We start from the raw sequence: 20,428 nt of genomic DNA, 5'->3' as shown, positions 1-20,428 counted from the left end.
TCGTTGATACTATTGGCTTGTGCCGACGTGGCTCTGGAAATGAACCTGAGTTAAAGTTTAGAATCCACTGGACGCAACAGATATACTCCTTGATCAATCGCATAGTCTTCACCATGCTCCCAGTTCATCCACGTCTTCAATGTCTCCTCTGCGCCGTGACCCGGACTCAGCCGCTTGCCTTTCCACTGTGTGTCTACCGGTCTCGCCGGCGTGGCAGTCAGGTTTACTATTGGTCGCTGTTCGTAACCCGCCTCTTCCATCTCCTTGTCCTCGATAACAGGGGCAACGCATGCGTTCAAACCGTCAAATATGTGCTCCCATTCCTCGCGTGTCTTCTCCTTGAACGTTTTGACAAATACCTCTTGCATCCGTGGCCACGAACGCTTGTCCTCGCGCCGCAGACCCGGGCTTAAAATGTTGTCGCTTGTCAATCCCAGGCCTTGGAGAAGGTTCTCAAAGAACTGAGGCTCCAGTGCGCCAACAGATATGTACCGTCCTTCATCTTTACATTCATAACATTGGTAGTAAGGGCAACCTCCATCTAACAGGTTGGTTCCCTTTCCGCCGTTCCAAGCAGGCTCGTCGGACCTCAGTCGCGGTATGGTTCCTATGTATGAGACGCCATCTACCATACTCGCTTCGACTACCTGGCCCTTGCCTGTCGAGCTTCGATGATAAAGGGCCATGAGAACACCTGCAAAGGCAACCAAACCTCCCCCTGCATAGTCTGCGAGGAGGTTACCAGGCGCCGATGGTGGTAGTCCGCTACTTCCAAGCTTACTCAACACACCAGAGACAGCCAGGTAGTTGATATCATGCCCGGCCATATCCTTATATGGACCATCGCGGCGAAAACCAGTAATACGCACCACGATCAAACGTGGGTTTGAGACGAGAAGAACAGAACTGGGGCATAAGCCCAGTCTTTCGAGAACGCCAGGTCGAAAAGGGTCAATCAGGATATCAGCCTTATCGAGAAGGCCTTTGAGGAGGCGGATACAATGTCTGTTCTTGAGGTCTAAGACAATAGATGACTTGTAGGATGTCAGAATGTCCTGGTTTTCGTAGACACCTGCGCGATCGACTCGGAGAACCGAGGTACCATATGAAGAGAGAAGCTGCCCACAGAAGGGACCTAACAAATCACATATCAAGTCAGACTTAATTGCAGGGATCGTTATACTTGGGATGGGATTAGACTCGACGGCCAAACCTACCTGGGGCGAGACCTGCAAGCTCCACGACTCGCAGGCCTGTAAGAGGTGACATGGATATCATACGAAGAGCGATATATTTAATTACTTGCGAGTGAACAAAGGCCTTGACTTTGTGCCGGTACACAATGTTATTATGTCTGTTCTTTTTGGTGTGGCTTTTCTTAGCCATATCCCATTCCAAAACAAGTATAATTATAAGATCGGCATGTCAATGGTGAAGAGCGAGTTGCATTAACCGTAATCCTTGTCAAACCTAACCGACTGGCTCAGCATGTAGGAACACGGGCGAGAGCCCGAGGGCACCCAGCCTGAAACCATGACAGTGGGAAGGTTGCCGAGGAGGATAGGCCATATAAACTTGCATGGTTTCTAAGCCAACATCATTGAGAGACGTTTGATCATTGAGAGACCTACCTCAACACTAGAAGGCCAGACAGATGTCACAAATTGGATCACTGCGAAAGGATATCGTCGAGCATGTTCGACGAAGTTGCAAAGAGGAGGAGCTCAATCCTCCAGTCCCAAGAGAATATGGAGATATCCCTGTCTCATATGAAGCTATCACTAAAGAATGGCTGACCGCCACTTTGGCCCGAGATGTTTTTAGATCAACTATCAAGAGCTTCAGTTTAGGTCCAAAAGATGATGGATCTGCAAATCGACGTCGTATCGAAATCGAATGGGAAGGCTTTGGAGCACACAAGCTCCCAACTTCAGTTTTCTGCAAGGCAGCTCATTCTGCAGAGAATCGCATCGTCTTGGCCGCGGGAGGTACCTACAGCGAGGTCTGCTTCTATAATCACATACGACCTCAGCTCAACATTGAGGCGCCGTGGGCATATTTTGCTGGCTATGATCCAAAATCATGGGCCGCCATTGTGATCTTAAAAGATATGGGCCAAGAGACCACATTCTGCAACTACAAGACAGGCTTAACCAAAGCTCAGTTCGCCGAGCAGGTTCAGATGTTGGCAAAGTTACATAGCCAGTACTATCAGTCTCAACATCCCGATTTCGAACGGTTGCTCATCTATAAAGACCGGATCAGTAACTTGATCGAAGTTGGCCTCGAGACCATGTGCGTCAACGGATTCAGGGCTGCAAAGTCGGTAATTCCCCCACGACTATTTGCGAGGCAGAATGAAATTTGGGCCTTGTACGCTCAAGTCAGTAGAGCGTAATGCTGCGCTCCCAGCGACGGTGGTTCATGGAGATGTTCATCTCGGTATGTGACTCCGACCCAAGTTATAGACCGAGGCCTACCCCCTGTTGCTATAGACGCTGACATGATTGTTCTCCTCAAGGCAACTGGTATATAACACCTGATGGACATATGGGCCTGACAGACTGGCCAGACAGTTGCAAGAGGACACTGGTCTCGTGACCTCGCATACGTCCTGGGTACGGCTGTAAGTGCAGAGAAGCGCCGTCAGTGGGAGCATGAAAATGGTTGAGATGTATGTGTCAGAGCTCAGAAAGCACGGAGGCCCTAGTGTTAGTGTTGAGGAAGCATGGCTTGAGCTGCGGAGACAGTCACTCGGTGTACTGGCTTATTGGACGCTTACTCTTACACCTTCTGAGAACCTGCCTGACATGCAGACGGAAGAGGCATGTCTATGTTTTATTGGACGCATATGTACAATGATGGACGATCACGAGGTTCTTGACGCTTTCGACTTTTGATTTTACGGACTGGAAAGAAGAGATGTATACACTGTTGACGGACGTCAACCCTTTATACGAGTAGACCTACTGATACCAGAATGAGTTACTCAATTGCATCAAATATCCCCTTGCAAGGAAGACAGGCCTATCACACTATCTCGTCGTTGTTTCTCTATTGCCACCTGACTGCACCCCAATTTGTGTGGCCTAAGATCAAACTCAAACACTATCAATTTTCTAACATCAGAGGTTCAGATACCCATTATAGCTCTATGGCGATTTTCATTGGCCTTCTTTGCAGCGGTAATGTTTGGTGCGATCATCTCGAAGCCATGAGGCAAACCTGGATACACATGCAACTCGGTAGGGATATTTTCGGCCAGCAGTCTAGTGGCATAATTGACATTCTCTTGCAGAAATATATCAAGACCTCCAACTTCGATATATGTTGGCGGAAGATCAGCTAGACTCGGAGCTCGAGCAGGAGCCGAGTAGTACGAGATGGGAGCTTCCGGTTGGCCTGCTTGATCTCCGAGGAGCGCAGTCCAGGCCGTTGCGTTGTCTGCAGTCTTCCAAAATGCAAGAGGCTCCATCGCTTCGTTGGCAACCATATTTCGGTCGTCTATCATGGGATACAGGAGGATCTGCTTAGCTAGGCGCGGCTTCAATCCCTTATCTCGAGCCATCAATGCAACACCAGCGGCAACACCACCACCTGCGCTCTCTCCTAACACCGCGATTCTGCTCGGGTCGACACTGAACTCCTTCGCTTTACTGTTCAGCCAAAGTAGAGCCGCGTAGCCGTCCTGAACAGGAATGGTTCCCTTGAACTCCGGCGCCAGCCGGTAGTTGACGCTGAACACAGGCACTGATGTTGCGCTGACCAATTGTGCTAGTGGCCTTGCTTGAATCTCTGCGGACCCTAATATCATGCCTCCTCCATGGAAGTGTAGTAGGCAGGGTCCAGGGTCGGACCGAGAAACTGTTGGGGTGAGAGCGAGAATCGATATGATGTAACCATCAGTAGCTTTCACTTCAAACGATCTTTGTTCCACTTCTGGACAGATGTCCAACCTGTCAAAGAGTGCCCTCATGCCAGCTTCTCGTGCCTCCCGCCCAGCCTTGATATTATCCAGGGAAAGCGGCTCTCGCTTGAACAGTACTGGAACGAGCGGCTCCAACACAGACCAAAACTCGGGGTCGTATTGAAGAGGCATTGATTATTATGCAGCGGTCGTTTTTTCTTGAATTTGAAAGAAATGAGATGCTGTTTAGTGAGGTAACTACATCTATTTCGTGGAGATATGAGACGGGTTGTTGAGGCAATCTCAATAATTAGTATGTGCTGTTCTCTATCTATTTATCATAATTAGAAAGTTCGGAACCGTAGAGATACATATCTTGTAGTATACTCTTGAACGTCATTCTGTAGTTACGACTGTGCGCCATTTTGTTGAAATGTTAGCGTGGGGTTGCCGAGGTGATTCTAGACTTTACAGTAGATAGGCTCACCATCACTTGTTTCAGTTTATCCAGCCTTATTACCATTAATTTTCAAGCAGTTTCAGGTATTTAAGCCTTTTTTAAATGTAGTATCGAAATTAGAAAGGGGTTTCAAAAGTCTAAAGCTTGCTTTCTGATGTTTGCTGATCCTTCAGGGATTCAATACGGCGCAGAGCTGCTTCAATCGCCTGCCTAGTCTTTGAGAAATAGAGATGACTGAAGCTACTACTGGACTGTCCACTAATAGATCTTGCTTGGATTCCATGAGCTATAGTTGCTCCTCGAAGGTAGTGAAAGATTATCGCGGTATCCCAGTCTTTACCTCGGTTATCTTGGCGCATGTCGAACCCCACAATCTCCGCATAGCGGGCCAGAAGTTCATCTGGCTCAGGAATACCCGACCTTGCTCGATGTTCTAGCTTGTATGGGGAGTCCTGGAGTGACAGGGACGATTTTCCACTCTTGGTATAGTCAGAGAAGAAAGGACTTATGCAGAAGACGAGGTCCATAAGTGGATGGCCGATGGTGGACAGTTCCCAGTCGAGAATAGCAATAACTCTTGGCTCAGTTGGGTGAAGGACCTTTTGGCAGGAAGCTGTTAGCAATTCGTCTGCTTTACGAAGGTGGAAGAGGGACTATACCAAGTTATCGAATTTGAAGTCTCCGTGGACAATCGCGTGTCGATCTGACGGTACGTTCTCTCGCACATATCTTACCACTTCGTCATACCTCTTATGAGCTCGACCCAAAGGTTTTCCAGTCTTAACATGCTTGACAGCAGCTTGCTGCAACTCAATGCGACTCCACGTGGAGCAGTGTCGAGCATAGAATCCCGTCTTCTTGCCGTAACCCTCAAGTCCAATCATGTCTGGATCCAGTGAATGAAGCCAAGCCAGAGTCTCGATAGCGGAGAACCATCTACAAGCAACAACATCGTTAGCTGAATTTCAAGTCACATATTCTATTAGTGGCACCGAGACATACGCCTGCCGTCTTTCATCTGGAGAAAGCTCTTCCATGTCCGTATCCGTGATGATTCTCCCTTTGACGAATTCCATGACCTGAATATCCAAGTTAGCATGAAGAATAAACATTCAGATTTATTAAACTAACGTAGAATGGGGTGCCAATAATAGAGCTGTCATTGCACAATGTGAACACCCTGGGAACTGGAAACCCTTCAATGGATCCCAAAGCTTTCAATACTCTGAACTCACGATCTACCTGGTGGGCAACCGGGCTGATGGCCTTCCCAACAGGCTTCTTTCTCAAGATGTATCTTACTCCGCTGTGCTCTATTAGTTAGACGCAGATTAAGATATCTGACGTAAAGGTTCACCATTCAGGTACTCACGCAGCGTCATCCAGGTAGTAAGTGGGATTGCTTTGGCCATATCCAATCTTGGATGTTGTGACTGGAAGTTTTAGATTGGGCATTTCTTGTGATGAGAGTAAATGGCTTCCCAGAGCCTCGTCATCGAGATCATGACGGCTACGAGCCTCAGTATCTTGATGTGACCCCATAATGGCCCTAAGTCGAGATCAAGGAAGTCAGATGAACAGGAAGCGCTCTCGTATCAGCGCAGATCTCGAAACCTATCGATTTTATGGCAATCAATGATGTACGTTGGATTAGGATTGTATGTCACAAATCATCACCAAAGTCTTGACTGGTGAATTGATCTCGAGCTGGCCGTACCTCATATAGCCGAGGTTGGACTCGGACATCATATTATTCGTCCAGTGCGTATTCCGTATTCGATGGAATTCTCAGGCCACTCCCAGCGCTATGAGACCATATACTGCCACGAATACTGATGATTGCCAGGTATGTAGTCATAAACCGAGGAGTTCTGAGTATATCTACAGCACGTCACCTCGGCCCCTAGGTGTGAGACGCCCCACTACACACAATTCATATTGGCAAATTATCCTTCTGAACGCTGTAGAAAGAATATATTCATGAATTCAAAAATTGATGGATTCAAAATCAGAGACTGAACTTGAATCAAGCCCTTTTGTATAGGTTCAAGGACACGATTCCATGTATGAATGAAACATAGCTTTTACATCAAACCATCGATATCACATTATTCTTTCCACGCCACCCTCGCGACACGACGAAGCCATGGCAAGCGAAACACGATCGAGCAAGGCTTATGTCCTTGGTGTTGGCATGACGAAGTTTATCAAGCCCCGTGGTCTCCGCCAGTATCCAGACTTAGGCTACGAAGCCGGCATTAAAGCCATGCTAGACGCCCAGATCAACTACGACGACGTTGAGCATGGCGTGGCCTGTTTTGCCTATGGAGACTCAACCTCGGGACAGCGCGTATTTTACCAGTTTGGCATGTCATCCATTCCCATCGTCAACACGGGCAATGCATGCGCTACGGGATCTGTCGGCCTGTATCTGGCTCGTACGCTTGTTCAGAGCGGCAAGGCCGATTGCGTGCTCGTGGTGGGATTCGAGAAGATGAATCCCGGAAGTCTCAAGAGCGTCTGGAGTGATAGACCCAGTTCAAGTGGTCGCTTTGCCGCCAAGATGCGAGAGTTGGCTGAGCCTTCAAACTCTCCTCTGACGGTGCAGTATTTTGCAAACGCAGGCCGAGAATACATGACAAAGTAAGTCAGATCAAACCACCCATGTTTTTCTGTTTTTGTAGATTACAGCTAACAAGATTTGTACCAGATATGGGGCAAAGAAAGAGGACTTTGCAGAAATTGCTCGCGTTTCGCATGAGCACTCGCAGCGCAACCCCTACGCCCAGTTCCAGCAGAAATACAGCCTCAAGGAGATTCAGGACTCACCTACCATCTACTCGCCTCTGACGAAGCTGCAATGCAGCCCAACCAGCGACGGGGCCGCAGCTGCAGTCATTGTGTCGGAAAGGTTCCTCGCTACCCGGCCACATCTCAAAGGACAGGCCATTTTAATGGCTGGGCAGGCGTTTTGCACCGACTCCCCCAAGACATTTGGTAATAGTGCAATGGAGCTCGTCGGGTATGACATGTCACAAAAGGGCCGCCAAAAGCAGCTTTAGCTGAAGCGGGCGTGGCAGCGAATGATATCCGGGTATGCGAATTGCACGACTGCTTCTCCGCAAACGAGATGCTACTCCTAGATGCCCTCGGCTTCTGCGAGCCAGGAAAGGCGCATGAGATGGTCCGAAGAGGAGATATTACATTTGGGGGCAAGATGGTGATCAATCCATCTGGCGGTCTGATCTCAAAAGGCCATCCAATTGGAGCTACGGGATTGGCTCAATGTGCTGAGCTGACCTGGCAGCTACGCGGGTGGGCCAATACGCGACTTTGTAGTGAAACACGCGTCGCGCTGCAGCACAATCTTGGCCTCGGAGGCGCGGTGGTTGTTAACGTGTATAAGCGCGCCGATGGACAAGCAAACATCAAGATTAGCGATGGTGAGGTGGCTAAACATAGCTGGCTCGGTTATAATCCAGCGGTTGAAGCCCGAGGGATAACTTCCAATGATGCCGAAAGAGTCAGGAGCAAGAAACACAGAAACGACTTTGCTCTCGGGGAAACGGCTGACAGAATTCGAGCTGTTGCGAATTTGTGAGGGGAGGCATATGGACTGGCAATAAAGCCGTAGAACATTATTTGAAAATAGATGAAAGCAAGTTATTTATTTATCCGAGTTTTATTATCAATAGAGATACAGAGAGGACCTAAATTTATAGAGGAGAGACTGGCAGAAACTTGATGAGATGAATATGAGCGAGATACCCTGTAACTTAGCACTTGTCTGCTTTGGGTTCTCAATGTGGAGAAATATCCACTACTGCAAGGATCCTTCATGCACCCCGGATTTCTGGGTCAGGCACGTCCATGTAGGTCGTCAAGTGTTATGTCTCCCTGCTTAGACTAAGCCACATATGGAATAGAATTGTCTGTCGCCGAGGAGAGATAAATGTCCCCTCGGGTATCGGATTATGATATGAAAGATCATGGTGAGGTCTAGCCTGGCATTGCGGGGTAGAGAAGTTTAAACCAGGCCTTGCGTACCTGAGGTTGAACTATAAAGAATGGCCCATATCCAATACGACTCTAACTTGTTACTCTCACGGCACTTCTACTCACCGACTGACACCGACTGTTTGCGATTCTCAATATTCGTTACTGCCTCGCCGTCTACATCATGAAGACCTTCTTTACTTCCGTCCTGCCAGTCCTGCCTTTGGCTACGGCCATGGCTATTCAAGCCGAGCACGCTAGTTATGGACCTCAGATGCTGAAACGCGCCAACGGCATCGTTGAGTACGCCAGAGCACCACTTCTCTCAACGCCCTGTGAGACCGAGTTCCATCCTGACCAGCTCGACATCGCTTGGGTGGAACTCATCGCGGGAAACGCCATTCTGAGAGTCAACGTCACAAGCGGAGAGAAGAAGAAGTTCCCCCTCAAAAACCCAGTCGGGCTCCCGAGCGGGATGGAGTTTATGCCAGATGGCTATCTTTGGTTCTCCGAAGTAGCCGGGAACGCTATGGTGCGTTTGGATCCCAAGGACGGGAGCATGACGGAGTACCCGTTTCCTTGGACCAATATCGCTGCCGTGGATAATCTTCCTGTTGGTATTCGCGTCACGATCGATGTGTCGGGGAATCGTGATCGTGGGGCCTGGTTCACTGCTGCTGGTCTTAATGCCATTGGTCGCATCGACATTGACACCTTTGAATACAGCCTCTTTCCATTACCGAATCCACTCTCGGTCCCGCTCATCATTCAGCCAGGTCCAGGTTCTACCATGGTTTTCTCAGAGATCGTCGGCAATCGAGTGGGCACAATTGACGTTCACACCAAAGAGATCAAGGAATACACGATTCCTACACCTCTATCTCTGGTCCAGGGTGTCGCCACAGATGACGATGGTCTGATTTGGTGGACAGGCACCCTTGGCGGAAACTTTGGAACCATCGATGTCAAGACAGGAAAGGTGACGGAGATATTCATCAATGATATTCGGGCGGCTGGGAACGCTACCTTTGTTGGCAATCCCTTGAGCATTGGCTCATCTGCTGCTTTGTCTCTGCCTGGACCTATTAGAGTAGGCACTGATGGCAAGGTCTACTTTGTGGAGGGAAATCTGGTCTTTTTGGGCAATCGTGTTGGGCAATACGATCCCAAGACAAAGAAACTGGTCGAGTACTTGACTCCGACGAGCTTGAGCGGTCCATGCGATCTCAACAACCAGCATGAAGATGCTATTTTCTTTGCCGAATTCACAGGCAACGGCCTAGGCCGACTTGGTTATTAAATTAGCTAGTTGTGCCTCTTCTTGACATCAGCAGATTCCTGTTCACCATTTATATAGTTACTCAAGTCACTTAGTTGACGAGCGAATGATAATTACTTTCTGAGCACTTTGTTGGACAGAAACACGGCCGATAATAGCAGACCTTCATTGTGCAAGCAGCACCTTGATCTTGTCTGAGTTACGGAATAGCTTCCAAGTAAGGTCTCTGTAGCCAGTCACAAGTAGTAGATTGAAGTGCCTTGTACATTCGATAAGATAGACCTATTATTCATAATCTACTCGAACGAGAAGGCTGTGCCAGCCTAACAACGCCTTCCTGAAAGCACGTGGCAAGCAATGTTCCATCGTGGCTCCAGGTACGCGAAATCACCAATCCTCTTTCATCATCCGCCCAAGGACTTTCCATCTCAACGAGCATCCAATTATCAGCTCGTAGTTGATGCAGGTTGTGGAAGTACACAGTATGATCCATGGAAGCCGCCATAGTCACCTGTCCTCCATCTTTAGGCGCTCCCTGATTGTCCTCTAGCTCCTCTAATGCCAATGCGTCAATGACTCCTTCAGTGCCTTTTGACCGATGCCCTATGGTGGATGAGTCAGAGTAGTCTGATGTCGGGTTGGAGAACCGAGAGGCGTCATGGGCTCTGAAAGTGGTGGCTAGAAAATAGTTGTCTGACATGTAAAGCAATGCCGCGGCGTGGGCGTGATGATTGCTATCATGATCGTCATTGTCGACATCAGCCGTATTCTCCAACATGTTCCTCAAGCTTTGGCTACTGCATGAGAACTCATGTTCACTTTTGGCAGATCGTAGTGGTGAGCTTGCGATACGTCCTCTAACTGTTATAACAGTTGTCTCTCTTTTCCATCTAACTCTCGCATACTTCTTCATCACCAATCCAAGCTCCATCAATGAGCAAGCGCTTGTGTTCATGTTGGGAGAGAGCATGGGCATGCGGAGTCTGCATCGAAAACAAGTGGACGCGAGGGAAGCTTCTGCCCTTGAGGGAAAGACACAGAATGCTGAAGAAGACTCTTGCTCTTCTGCGACGTATGGTTCTTTGCGAAGCTCGCCGTTGCATAAAATACAAGTTCATCCTCTTGTGTAGCTCGAATCATGCGCGTAGCAAAGCTTCTCGTATCGCGTACTCGCTCCACGCGGTAAACAACGGAAGTCTGAGGCTGAGCCGCCTTCAGGAAGTGGCAGTGAATGCTGTGCACCATGAACTCGGCTGTCACGGTCTCATATCCAGCCAATAATGCCTGGGCCATGATTTGACCTCCGTACACGCCACGAGCCCATGGTGGACAGTTCAAACGGCCTCTGTTTGTGAAGCAATCATCTTCCTTCAAGGAGCGTAGCGAAACAACATCCTCGATGTGAGATCTGCTATTTTGGTGCTCTCTGCTTCCACTGTCATCAGGACCGTATGCAGACATGTTGATGGTATGTTATTTGTGACTCTTGATAACAGGAACAGATGTCGATAACAGCAAGTGCGGTCTGATGAATTATAGACTGTATTAGTTTACTAATTGATATAAACATTGGATTATTATAAGATTTTCTTCCTTGCCCTGGCTTTAACCTGATACGACAAAAGATTACATCACGATTGTGGATTTATCGGTTTCTTGGTTAGCGTTGGATTCAGAACAGTGCAAAACCCGAGGCTATCAAGGGTAAATAAAAAAAAACACCAAGAAGCAGGTAACAGTTAGCGATTCACGTTTATAAGTTCACAAACTTGAAATAACTATACAGAGACATCTTAGACTTGCACGATTTTAGTTTATTGACTTTTTTATTTCTCAGGACATAGTTCAGCCTATACTTAAACTGAGGCTCTCATTATTTCACAAGGAGCGCCAATCTTCTTTAGTAAATGTAAATGTGAGGATTAAAAGCTTCTATATTCGAGAGAACTATGAGTGCATAGTTATGAAGTATATTTCTAATATCCTGCAAGTACTGTTGGGAATAAGAGCTACCCTCTCTTCGTTTCCATCTACCCCCGCCAACATGCAAAGACGACGTGCCTCAGAGCGAGACGCCCTCGGGCCGTGGCTGTTGTCCAGCTGCCGTGCTAGGAGGTCCAAGCGGCTTATTCCCATACGGCGTGACATCAATCCCCAACTCCTCCGCCTTGATGCGAAGAGCGAGTCGCGCCGAGTGGAAACGACAAAAGGCAAACTGATGAAACATGGCATACAAACCTTTCTGAGGGAGAGGGCAGTAGTTGATGATGGAATCACCTTCTGGTCCGAGAAAGAAGGCATTTCCTTTTTCCCAGCGCTCGTGACATTTCTTAGCCATTTCTTCGCCTAGAAGAGCTTGAATTGCGCTCTTGGAGTTCATGTATCCTGTTGCAAACACCACAACGTCGGCCTTTTGGGATGAGCCGTCCTTGTACTTCACACCGTCTGTTGTGAAATGCTCGATTTCGGAGTGCACCAGCTTGATCTTTCCATCAGCAATGAGCTTGCAGCATCCTGTATCCCAGTAGAAGCCACCTTGGTCAAACGGAAACATTGAGTATGCGCCACCGCCGTGGTAGCCATCGTGGAGACGATATCCAACATCTCTTAGCGACTGTAGCAGATCCGCGTCGATTTCCCGCGCTATCTTCTGTCCCCGTGGCATTACTTCGTACTCCACTGGGTAAGAGTGCTTCAGAAAGTTGGCTTGGTCGAGGATGTCGATATCTTGACCTTCTCGTCTGCCCGTCTTCTCGCGGCTCTTCCAGAGGTGTCGGACACTCTTCTCCACGGACATGACATGTGTTGCGCTTCTTTGGATCATAGTGACATCGCAGCCATTCTCGGTCAGCTCGAACGAGATGTCATGGCCGGATGTTGCGGCGCCTACAACGATGGCTCGCTTTCCTTTCCATTCAGGGTCCGTGCGATGGTGTGATGAATGAGTGATTATCCCCCCGTTCTGGCGAAAGTCGTTCACGCCGGGCACCTCGGGGATGTTTGGCAGAGTTCCGGAAATACCCGTAGCGATCATCAGATGTCGGGGGTGGAGAATATGCTTCGTTCCATCTTGGCGTGTGACTGTCAAAGTCCACTTGCCCTCGTCCTCGTCGTACACGGCAGTCTTTCCGTCAAGGGTTGAGTTTGCCCAGATATTCAAGTCCATGATGTTTGCGTAGTTCTTCAAGAACTTCGCCAACTGCTGAGCGGGTAGAAACACAGGGAACCAGTGCGGAAATGGCAAATATGGTAGATGGTTGGTGAATGTTGGGCCGTGCAAAGACAACGACGCATAACGACTTGCCCAGCTGCAGCCGGGGCCATCGCCCTTTTCTATGATGAGATGTGGTATTCCCAGGACTTTACAGCGAGCCGCCATAGATAGGCCGGTGTGTCCAGCGCCTATGATGACCACTGTTGGCTGAAATCCCTCTTTGCCAGCCGCTTCATCATCCCTTATCTGTTGGTAGGTCCGGCTTTTACCTAAAGGATCATGGTACTTGCCGGCCTGGTACCTTTCCTTGTCTCCGTACTCTGCATCCCAACCATGAACTGTCTCTATGGCGGTGCCAACGCTGTAGATCATCCATGATTTGGCATCAGCCAGATCAGTGGCTGTGCCTGTCTTGGCCTTGAACGGGCTAAGACGGGCAACGCCGACGCCAGTGCCATGAGCGAAGTCGAATTCGAAATGAAGAAGAATAAATGAGAGATCTGGACCAAGTGTTTCCACCGTTGCAGGAACATGAGGGTTTAGTCGAATATTCGTGATTGCAGTCTTGGAAAGTCGTTCTGTCAGCATGGTGCCAATTTTGTCATGGCCCTGCAGAGTTCTGATATCCCATGTGAGAAGTTCGACGTCTTTCCAGTAGCCATTCTCGTGGACGGCTGAAAGAATAGCATCTACATCCTGTGCCTCTACCGCCTTGGCGAAGACGTGAATGAATTCCTCAGCGACTTTGGCAGCATCAACAGACCCGTAGTCTGGCGTGAAGCCAAGTTCTGAGTTTGTTGGTAGGACTGCGCGCTTGATGTGACCGTAGTATCCACAGGTTTGGGACAGCGGCACCCCAGCCCAGCCAATTCTGGTATCAGAATGCGGTGGGCGGATGGCTTCATCATCATAGTCCTTGGTGTTTGTTTGAGGCATGATTGCTGATCCTAATATCTTTCTTCCGTGGGCTGCTTAACGACAATGTTTGTATTGACCATAGGTTTTATTCTATCAAGCATTTATTGGTCTTGTATATAATCAGATCGCTACTGTAACATCCGTATCGTTGCATGGTTTTACAGGTGTTGGTGCCGTGCCTCGGGCCGAGTCTGGGTTTCGATGCTAAACGACCCTCTGTGGTTCCAGCCCTGCTTCACGGGATACGTCAGAGCAGTAAAGATTCGCACTGAAGAGTACAGCGTGACAATATGGCTGAATTACGTTACGGCTTCATAGGATGGAACCAACCTCTACCTATGATTCGGGTAGGAGCATCATTTACGCGACAGTCCTGGTTCATACGCCTGGGCTGCCAACTAAGACTTAGACAGGTCAATCGATACTCTCAATGGCAACATTGTTCCAAGATGTAATTTAGTTCGTTTATATGAAAGAAAAAATGGAAAGCCGTGACGAATTTCTCGAAAAGATTTAGAAACAAAATAAAGTCAATCCAGCAGGTAAACTAAAATTATACGTCTATCTTAGGACCTTGGCTCGTTGGCCTTGAGTTCTAAAGCTTTGAATGCATTATATGTTCTTTCCTCAACCATCTCACAACTCACTTTGCACTTCTCGTTACTGTACTCCGACCGCTCCTTTATCTTAGACCCGTCATCGCCTGGTAAAATCTCAATAGCTTCACCAGATGTTTCACAGTCTCCCAGCAAATTCTCAAAGGCCTTCACCAAACTTTCAACTGTAATCAGGAGGCCCTTCGCGTCGGCTTTGTCATAAAAGTCGCCAGTTGAAATGCCAGTTTTGACAATCGTAGGACAAATTGCGTTAAGCGTGATAGCTTCTTCTGGTAGGAGCTTTCCATGTGTCCGTACAAATCCCACCATCGCACTGCTGGGGTCAGCATTCTCTTTCCCAAGTCAATTTTTTGTTGGCCTTACTGTTTCGCCGCGGTGTAGATAGGTAAGCTGGGAATGCAGTAGAAACCGCAAGCTGAGGATACAACAACAACTACATATTCATGTCAGATTCCTCTCAGAATTCTAGTATAGGTGAAGCTTACTCTTTCCACGGAAGCCGTACTTTCCAGGCTCCTGGGTTCTGAACTGTTGAATTGCAAGAGAGCAAGTATACAGAGCCCCAGTAGCATTTACGTCCAAGACAAACAGATTTGGCTTAACAAACCCAGACCCACTCGGTTGCTTCGCGTTCCAGGGTCGTTCTGTTATCCCTGCAATGGGGAAAACATAATCCACCCTGCCAAGCTTCTCCACAGCGACCTCAAAGGCTTGCTTCTGAGACTCCCAGTCACCAACATCGGCCTGAACAGCCCACGCTACTTGAGCTCCTTTATTGAACTCTTCGCAGGCTTCCTCGGCGCCTTCAAGATTACGATCGGCTATCACAACTTTCATGCTGTGGCGGTGAAATTAGCAACATGACTGGGCTGGGATTGGCTTGCAGGTAATCACCCCTTACTAACGAGCGTTGCAGCGAGAAATTTGGCGATTCCGCTGGCACCGCCTGAGCACAAAATGTTAGTAGAGGGTAGTCTTTCCTTACGCGCTTCCGTTGTTTGCAGTTACATACCCGTAATATAAGCCGCCTCTCCGATGTATGACATTGTCGTGTTTGTCAAAAGTTGATCCAAGATAGCTGTTTTTTGTCAAGAAATGATCTCTCAGTCTACAAGAATTTGATTCTGGTAAATTTTATCATGTTGAGTATACAGAGTAAGGTCATAAATTAATTACATATGTCGTTGGTTTGGACGTGATATTTACCGAGGCTCGCGAGGATAGGGTAGGCTAAATCGTTTCAATTTCAACAAAGACCTTTTGCCTCGGTAAATAACTTTCTCGCTGTGCTTATACGTAGGCAATATGTGAGTAACCATTTCGGAATACTTCGTCTCTTGAAAATATACAGATGCATGTTTTTAACAGGTTGATGCCGAATTCGTCACGTTGACAGGAACAGACTGGAAGCAAAGGACCATGTTGGGCTGGTTACACTAAGTGTAATTACAATATGTGGGCCATCTCATGACGTGAATCTATCTATAGATTGACCCGTAGTTAATTGCCGACTGAAAAAAGGGACATCGCGGGCTCGGCTTAACTATTTGCCGGAAAATGGGAGACTAATAGGGGAACAAGCAATGCCCCTTTGCCGCTAAAGTCTAGCAGGGGAAACATCCTTGACCACCACTCGTCCCGAAATCTTTCCATCAGTGTTTCGCAGTAACCGTCTCAAGATCTTACCACTTGGACCTTTCGGGATCTCAGACACAAACTCAACCTCCTTGACCCATTTGTACCGCACACGTCTCTCTTTAACATACTGCATAAGTTCATGCCCGACCGCAACATTCGGCGCGACATGGCTCTTTAAAACGATGAAGGCCTTTGGCATCTCGCTGCTGTAAGCGTCAGGTATCCCCAAGATGGCACAGTCTGCCACGTATGGATGGCCTAGAAGGACTTGCTCCAAATCAGCTGGAGCGACTTGTTGGCCTTTGACTTTGATCATCTCCTTTATTCGGTCGATGATGTGAATAAACCCTTGGCTGTCAATCTTTCCAATATCCCCTGTACGCAGAAATCCATCGGCACCGAATGTCTCGGCCGTTTCCTTGGCGTTATTCAGATAGCCCATGGCGATTTGCGGGCCCTTGGCGAGGATCTCTCCCGTCTCATTTGGTCCAAGCTCTTTACCCGTGTCCACATCAACGATTTTCACGACAGTGGAAGCCAACAACTTTCCAGCATTGTTGCCATATTTGTAGTCGTAAAACTCGGGTGGATGAGTGCTTAAGCAGCAGCACGATTCCGTCATCCCATAGCTCTGTCTAAATCCAGTCCATGGCATCTTGTCGTGAAGTCGTTGAATAACCTCAGTCCCCACGGGAGCGGCGCCGCAGGCAATTACCTTTACACTTGTCAGGTCGTATTTGTCGACGATGGGATCGTTGATAAGCCTGATTACAATGGCAGGTACCAGAGTTAAATCAGTTATCTGATATCTCACGATGGCCTCGAGTACGTTCTCCATGGTGAATTGCGGCAGCATTACGCACTCGTCGTTACTAGCAATTGGCCAGTGGAGGAATCTCACAAGACCGCTGACTACCCCACTGTTAGCTGTATCGGGATACGTTGGCATAAATGGCATCGCACTGTGAAATAGTGGTAAGCAAGCGAGGAAACGCTTCTTCTTGGGGCCTGCAACATCTGCGAGCTGAAGGCATTGGGCGATGATGTTCTTGTGAGAAAGCATGACCTGGTTAGATCTGTAAGCCACCCCATAAGTCATAGAGAGATCGATGGCTTACAGCTTTTGGAAGCCCAGTTGTCCCACTACTGAAATTCAGATAGCCACAGACGTCATTTGTCTGACCGGGCCGGGATCGAGTAGTATGGGACTTGTCTATCAAGACCGTAATTCCTTCCAATTACTGAGAGCTGTTGAATCGACGTGTAACCCTCGAGGTCCCCATCCATTAACAGTATTCTCTCAGAAGGGATACCAACTCCCTTAGCAGCTGCGCTCGCCATCTTGATGGAGCTCGCCACGGTCATTATATACTTGGTCCCAGCTGTTTTGAGAGCATTCACCATTTCGCCAATAGTGTAAGATGGGGATGCACCGTTAATCCTGCCACCTAGAACTCGGGTTAATTTCTGCAACCGATACAAATAGCCAGGACATATTAGAGATAGAATCACATACCAACTCTTAACACAGCAAACATAGTTACCGGATACCATATTCGGTTATGTCCGAAGAGTGAGACAGTATCTCCCACCTTCATGCCCAGCTCGTGGACCAGAGCTGACGATGTGTACGTTGCATGCTCTTTCACCTGTCCAAAGTCTAGACGCTCGCCCGTTACGGCGTCTGTGAATCCTGCGATTTCGCCAGGCGGGTTCTTGAATAAGGGGGAGTATCTCTTGTCTTCAAAGGCCCACTCCCATACGGTCAAGTCTGTCGGGCCTATTTTGGTCCAGCCGCGTTAGCTACGATTTTTGGAGAAGTGCACAGAGTAATTGCAACTTTGGCTTACACTCAATGTCTGGGTATTGAGATCGGAGAAGCATCTTGCTTCTTGCTTATGCGATGAGGTCTGGACCACCAAGGTTATGCTTGGCTATAGGATTGTTCGTGTTTTGTCGTTACGTGATGTCGTTTTTTTTTTTTGCTCTTTCAGTCGTTATTCATACGTCTCTATCCGTTGAGAATAGGATTAGCCTCGGGCCTCGGAACTGACTTTACAATAATTGAGTATGAAGGGATGAATTATAAGATCTCGTCAGTAAGAAAGATATTAAGATCAATCCTAATGCTAGATATATATCATTGAGTTGGGCTTCAGTTATACCAAGTATTGCGATTACCTCAAGGTGTAACGTATTTCTATCTCGAAACAAGCTCGAGACCAGGATAACATCACCGGATAATCTTCCTGACTTCACCCCATCAATTATATGTCTACGGCGGTAGTCGAAATGGCCAGAGATGCCGTTGCCCACGATACCCGGCTTGTCAACGGGAAACTCAACGGCAACAAGCCAGTCGATGATGACTTTATTCGCAAGGCTATCGACAAATCTAATCTAAATGCCCTTCGACTTGCTTTGCTACAGGTCACAGGCGATCCCCGACTGGCCAAGATGAGCACTTGCCGTCGCGCCATCCGTGGAGGCGCCATGTTTTCTCACGTTCTATCCGATGAAGACGCACCACTTCTCAAAGAGATTGCATTCAACTATCTATCGCAGCGCAAATCTGACGATGCTGTTCCACCTCCCCCTTCAAAGGAAGAGACCAGAAAGCTATTGGATATTTTTGGAGACGAATCAATCCAAGATGTCGAGTTCAACTACAACTACGAGGAACTGGCCTTTGAAGAGTTTCCCAGGAACGCCAAGTGGAGCGACAAAAAGCCTTCGGCTGAGGCTATCGCAGACTTTCAGATTGTCGTCATTGGGGCTGGTATAAGCGGTCTCGCTGCCGCGGTTCAGTTCAAGAACCTTGGTCTCAACTTTGAGGTTCTCGAGCGTCAACAAGGCATCGGCGGCACATGGCTCTTGAACACATACCCAGATGCAAGGGTCGATACTTCAAGCTATCTCTTCCAGTTCAAGTTTCTCAAGAACTACCCGTGGTCAGAATACTTTGCGAGAGCAGGAGAGACACGAGGATACCTCGAGTACGTCGCGGAAAAGTACAAGGTCAAGGATCACTTCCACTTCAATCGTGAGGTTATCAGGGCGGTCTGGGACGAAGACACAAGCAAGTGGGACCTCACAGTTAGGAATTCGAACGGCGAGGTTGAGAACATCAAATGCAATGCTATTGTTAGTGGTAGCGGTCTCTTTGCCACACCAAACCTGCCAGACTTTCCTGGCCTGAAGGACTTCAAGGGACCAGTCTTTCACACGGCGAAGTGGGATCATAGCGTGGATTATCGCAACAAACGAGTGGCTCTTATTGGCACTGGTTCAACTGGTACCCAACTTGCGTCCAGAGTCGCTTCCGAGGCCAAAGAGTTCACTGTCTTTCAGCGTACGCCAAACTGGATCATGCACATGGACGGCTACGGTGCCAAGATAGACGACGAGGTACGCTTCATCTTCAACAAGATGCCATATTACTGGAACTGGTTCTGTTATTCCGCCCACGTCGCATCTCAACAACTACAGTACATGCAGACCCATGATCAAGAATGGAGAGCCAAGGGAGGTATCGTCAATGAGAGAAATGACCTTGCCCGCAAGAATCTTACCGAGTACATCAAGTCTAAGTCCGAGGGAATACCGGGTCTGTTGGAGAAGATTCTCCCTGATTATCCTCCATTGGTCCGTCGGCTTGTGGTAGACAATGGCTTTTACGATATGCTTCGTCGCGACAATGTGAAACTTGTTGCTGAGGATATCGATAAGTTTACAGAAAATGGAATAGTCTCTGCGAGTGGCGAAGAACACGAGTTTGATGTGGTAATCCTTGGAACCGGGTTCAAAGTATCAGACTACTTCTGGCCTTGCAAGTATATCGGTCGAGATGAAACCACTCTGGAGGATCTTTGGAGTAAGGATGGTCCTCGCTCATATCTTGGTCTCACAATGCCCGGTTTCCCCAACTTCTTCTCCCTTTACGGTCCTAACCACCAACCGCGCTCAGGAGGGTTCTACTCGTGGGGAGAGATCTGGTCTCGTTATGTAGCCAGCTCCATTGTTCATCTGATCGAGAACGGGAAGAAGTCGATTGAGTGTCGCAAAGACGTCTTCGATGAGTATAATGCGAAGCTTGATGAGAAGGCCAAGGAGCTCATCTGGGAAATGGAAGGGAGTGGATATTATGTTAACCGCTTTGGCAGGCAGAGTGTCAATGCTCCGTGGTTTACGTATGATTACCACAGTATGGTAATGAAGCCTAACTTTGACGATTTTGAGTTCAGGTAGAATCCCAGATTAGCAACTAAGTAATTGAATGGTCATGGCATTGATACAAACCTGCTACTACTACAACTAAAATAGAGGCCAGAAGTCACATGTAGATGGCTAATCGATTTTGTAATATGATCGTGCACCTACTGTGTAGAACAGTTCCGCA

At 48.1% G+C, this 20,428-nt stretch overlaps 12 protein-coding genes across 12 annotated transcripts; 5 read left to right on the top strand and 7 right to left on the bottom strand.

Annotated features, from left to right (window-relative positions):
- Positions 1-50: 50 nt before the first annotated feature.
- FOXG_17364 (uncharacterized protein) lies at positions 51-1,269 on the bottom strand (the record flags this gene model as incomplete). Its single annotated transcript, XM_018397367.1, has 2 exons — positions 51-1,135; positions 1,218-1,269. The coding sequence occupies 2 exons, from the start codon at positions 1,267-1,269 to the stop codon at positions 51-53; spliced, it is 1,137 nt and encodes a 378-aa protein (XP_018258343.1).
- A 385-nt stretch (positions 1,270-1,654) lies between these two features.
- FOXG_22794 (uncharacterized protein) lies at positions 1,655-2,398 on the top strand (the record flags this gene model as incomplete). The annotated part of the gene is made up of 1 exon (XM_018403208.1): positions 1,655-2,398. One exon carries the CDS (start codon positions 1,655-1,657, stop codon positions 2,396-2,398), a length of 744 nt encoding a protein of 247 aa, XP_018258342.1.
- A 32-nt stretch (positions 2,399-2,430) lies between these two features.
- Positions 2,431-2,900, top strand: FOXG_17363 (uncharacterized protein; the record flags this gene model as incomplete). Its single annotated transcript, XM_018397366.1, has 3 exons — positions 2,431-2,442; positions 2,573-2,618; positions 2,686-2,900. The coding sequence occupies 3 exons, from the start codon at positions 2,431-2,433 to the stop codon at positions 2,898-2,900; spliced, it is 273 nt and encodes a 90-aa protein (XP_018258341.1).
- A 233-nt stretch (positions 2,901-3,133) lies between these two features.
- FOXG_17362 (uncharacterized protein) lies at positions 3,134-4,099 on the bottom strand (the record flags this gene model as incomplete). The annotated part of the gene is made up of 1 exon (XM_018397365.1): positions 3,134-4,099. One exon carries the CDS (start codon positions 4,097-4,099, stop codon positions 3,134-3,136), a length of 966 nt encoding a protein of 321 aa, XP_018258340.1.
- A 405-nt stretch (positions 4,100-4,504) lies between these two features.
- On the bottom strand, positions 4,505-5,909 carry FOXG_17361 (uncharacterized protein; the record flags this gene model as incomplete). The annotated part of the gene is made up of 5 exons (XM_018397364.1): positions 4,505-5,020; positions 5,102-5,303; positions 5,370-5,446; positions 5,499-5,673; positions 5,740-5,909. 5 exons carry the CDS (start codon positions 5,907-5,909, stop codon positions 4,505-4,507), a joined length of 1,140 nt encoding a protein of 379 aa, XP_018258339.1.
- Positions 5,910-6,513: 604 nt separating this feature from the next.
- Positions 6,514-7,968, top strand: FOXG_17360 (uncharacterized protein; the record flags this gene model as incomplete). Its single annotated transcript, XM_018397363.1, has 3 exons — positions 6,514-7,010; positions 7,078-7,364; positions 7,430-7,968. 3 exons carry the CDS (start codon positions 6,514-6,516, stop codon positions 7,966-7,968), a joined length of 1,323 nt encoding a protein of 440 aa, XP_018258338.1.
- Positions 7,969-8,547: 579 nt separating this feature from the next.
- Positions 8,548-9,663, top strand: FOXG_17359 (uncharacterized protein; the record flags this gene model as incomplete). The annotated part of the gene is made up of 1 exon (XM_018397362.1): positions 8,548-9,663. One exon carries the CDS (start codon positions 8,548-8,550, stop codon positions 9,661-9,663), a length of 1,116 nt encoding a protein of 371 aa, XP_018258337.1.
- Positions 9,664-9,931: 268 nt separating this feature from the next.
- On the bottom strand, positions 9,932-11,103 carry FOXG_17358 (uncharacterized protein; the record flags this gene model as incomplete). Its single annotated transcript, XM_018397361.1, has 2 exons — positions 9,932-10,625; positions 10,679-11,103. The coding sequence occupies 2 exons, from the start codon at positions 11,101-11,103 to the stop codon at positions 9,932-9,934; spliced, it is 1,119 nt and encodes a 372-aa protein (XP_018258336.1).
- Positions 11,104-11,627: 524 nt separating this feature from the next.
- Positions 11,628-13,792, bottom strand: FOXG_17357 (uncharacterized protein; the record flags this gene model as incomplete). The annotated part of the gene is made up of 1 exon (XM_018397360.1): positions 11,628-13,792. The coding sequence occupies one exon, from the start codon at positions 13,790-13,792 to the stop codon at positions 11,705-11,707; it is 2,088 nt and encodes a 695-aa protein (XP_018258335.1). The 3' UTR covers positions 11,628-11,704.
- Positions 13,793-14,340: 548 nt separating this feature from the next.
- FOXG_17356 (uncharacterized protein) lies at positions 14,341-15,437 on the bottom strand (the record flags this gene model as incomplete). The annotated part of the gene is made up of 5 exons (XM_018397359.1): positions 14,341-14,704; positions 14,755-14,824; positions 14,877-15,229; positions 15,286-15,337; positions 15,404-15,437. The coding sequence occupies 5 exons, from the start codon at positions 15,435-15,437 to the stop codon at positions 14,341-14,343; spliced, it is 873 nt and encodes a 290-aa protein (XP_018258334.1).
- Positions 15,438-15,988: 551 nt separating this feature from the next.
- FOXG_22793 (uncharacterized protein) lies at positions 15,989-17,913 on the bottom strand (the record flags this gene model as incomplete). Its single annotated transcript, XM_018403207.1, has 5 exons — positions 15,989-17,095; positions 17,148-17,172; positions 17,213-17,477; positions 17,546-17,809; positions 17,880-17,913. 5 exons carry the CDS (start codon positions 17,911-17,913, stop codon positions 15,989-15,991), a joined length of 1,695 nt encoding a protein of 564 aa, XP_018258333.1.
- A 408-nt stretch (positions 17,914-18,321) lies between these two features.
- Positions 18,322-20,277, top strand: FOXG_17353 (uncharacterized protein; the record flags this gene model as incomplete). The annotated part of the gene is made up of 1 exon (XM_018397358.1): positions 18,322-20,277. The coding sequence occupies one exon, from the start codon at positions 18,322-18,324 to the stop codon at positions 20,275-20,277; it is 1,956 nt and encodes a 651-aa protein (XP_018258332.1).
- Positions 20,278-20,428: the final 151 nt, after the last annotated feature.

The sequence above is a fragment of the Fusarium oxysporum genome, genomic scaffold, assembly GCF_000149955.1.
Source record: "Fusarium oxysporum f. sp. lycopersici 4287 supercont2.48 genomic scaffold, whole genome shotgun sequence".
Lineage (NCBI taxonomy): Eukaryota > Fungi > Ascomycota > Sordariomycetes > Hypocreales > Nectriaceae > Fusarium > Fusarium oxysporum.
This window is presented reverse-complemented; position numbering and strand designations above follow the sequence as displayed.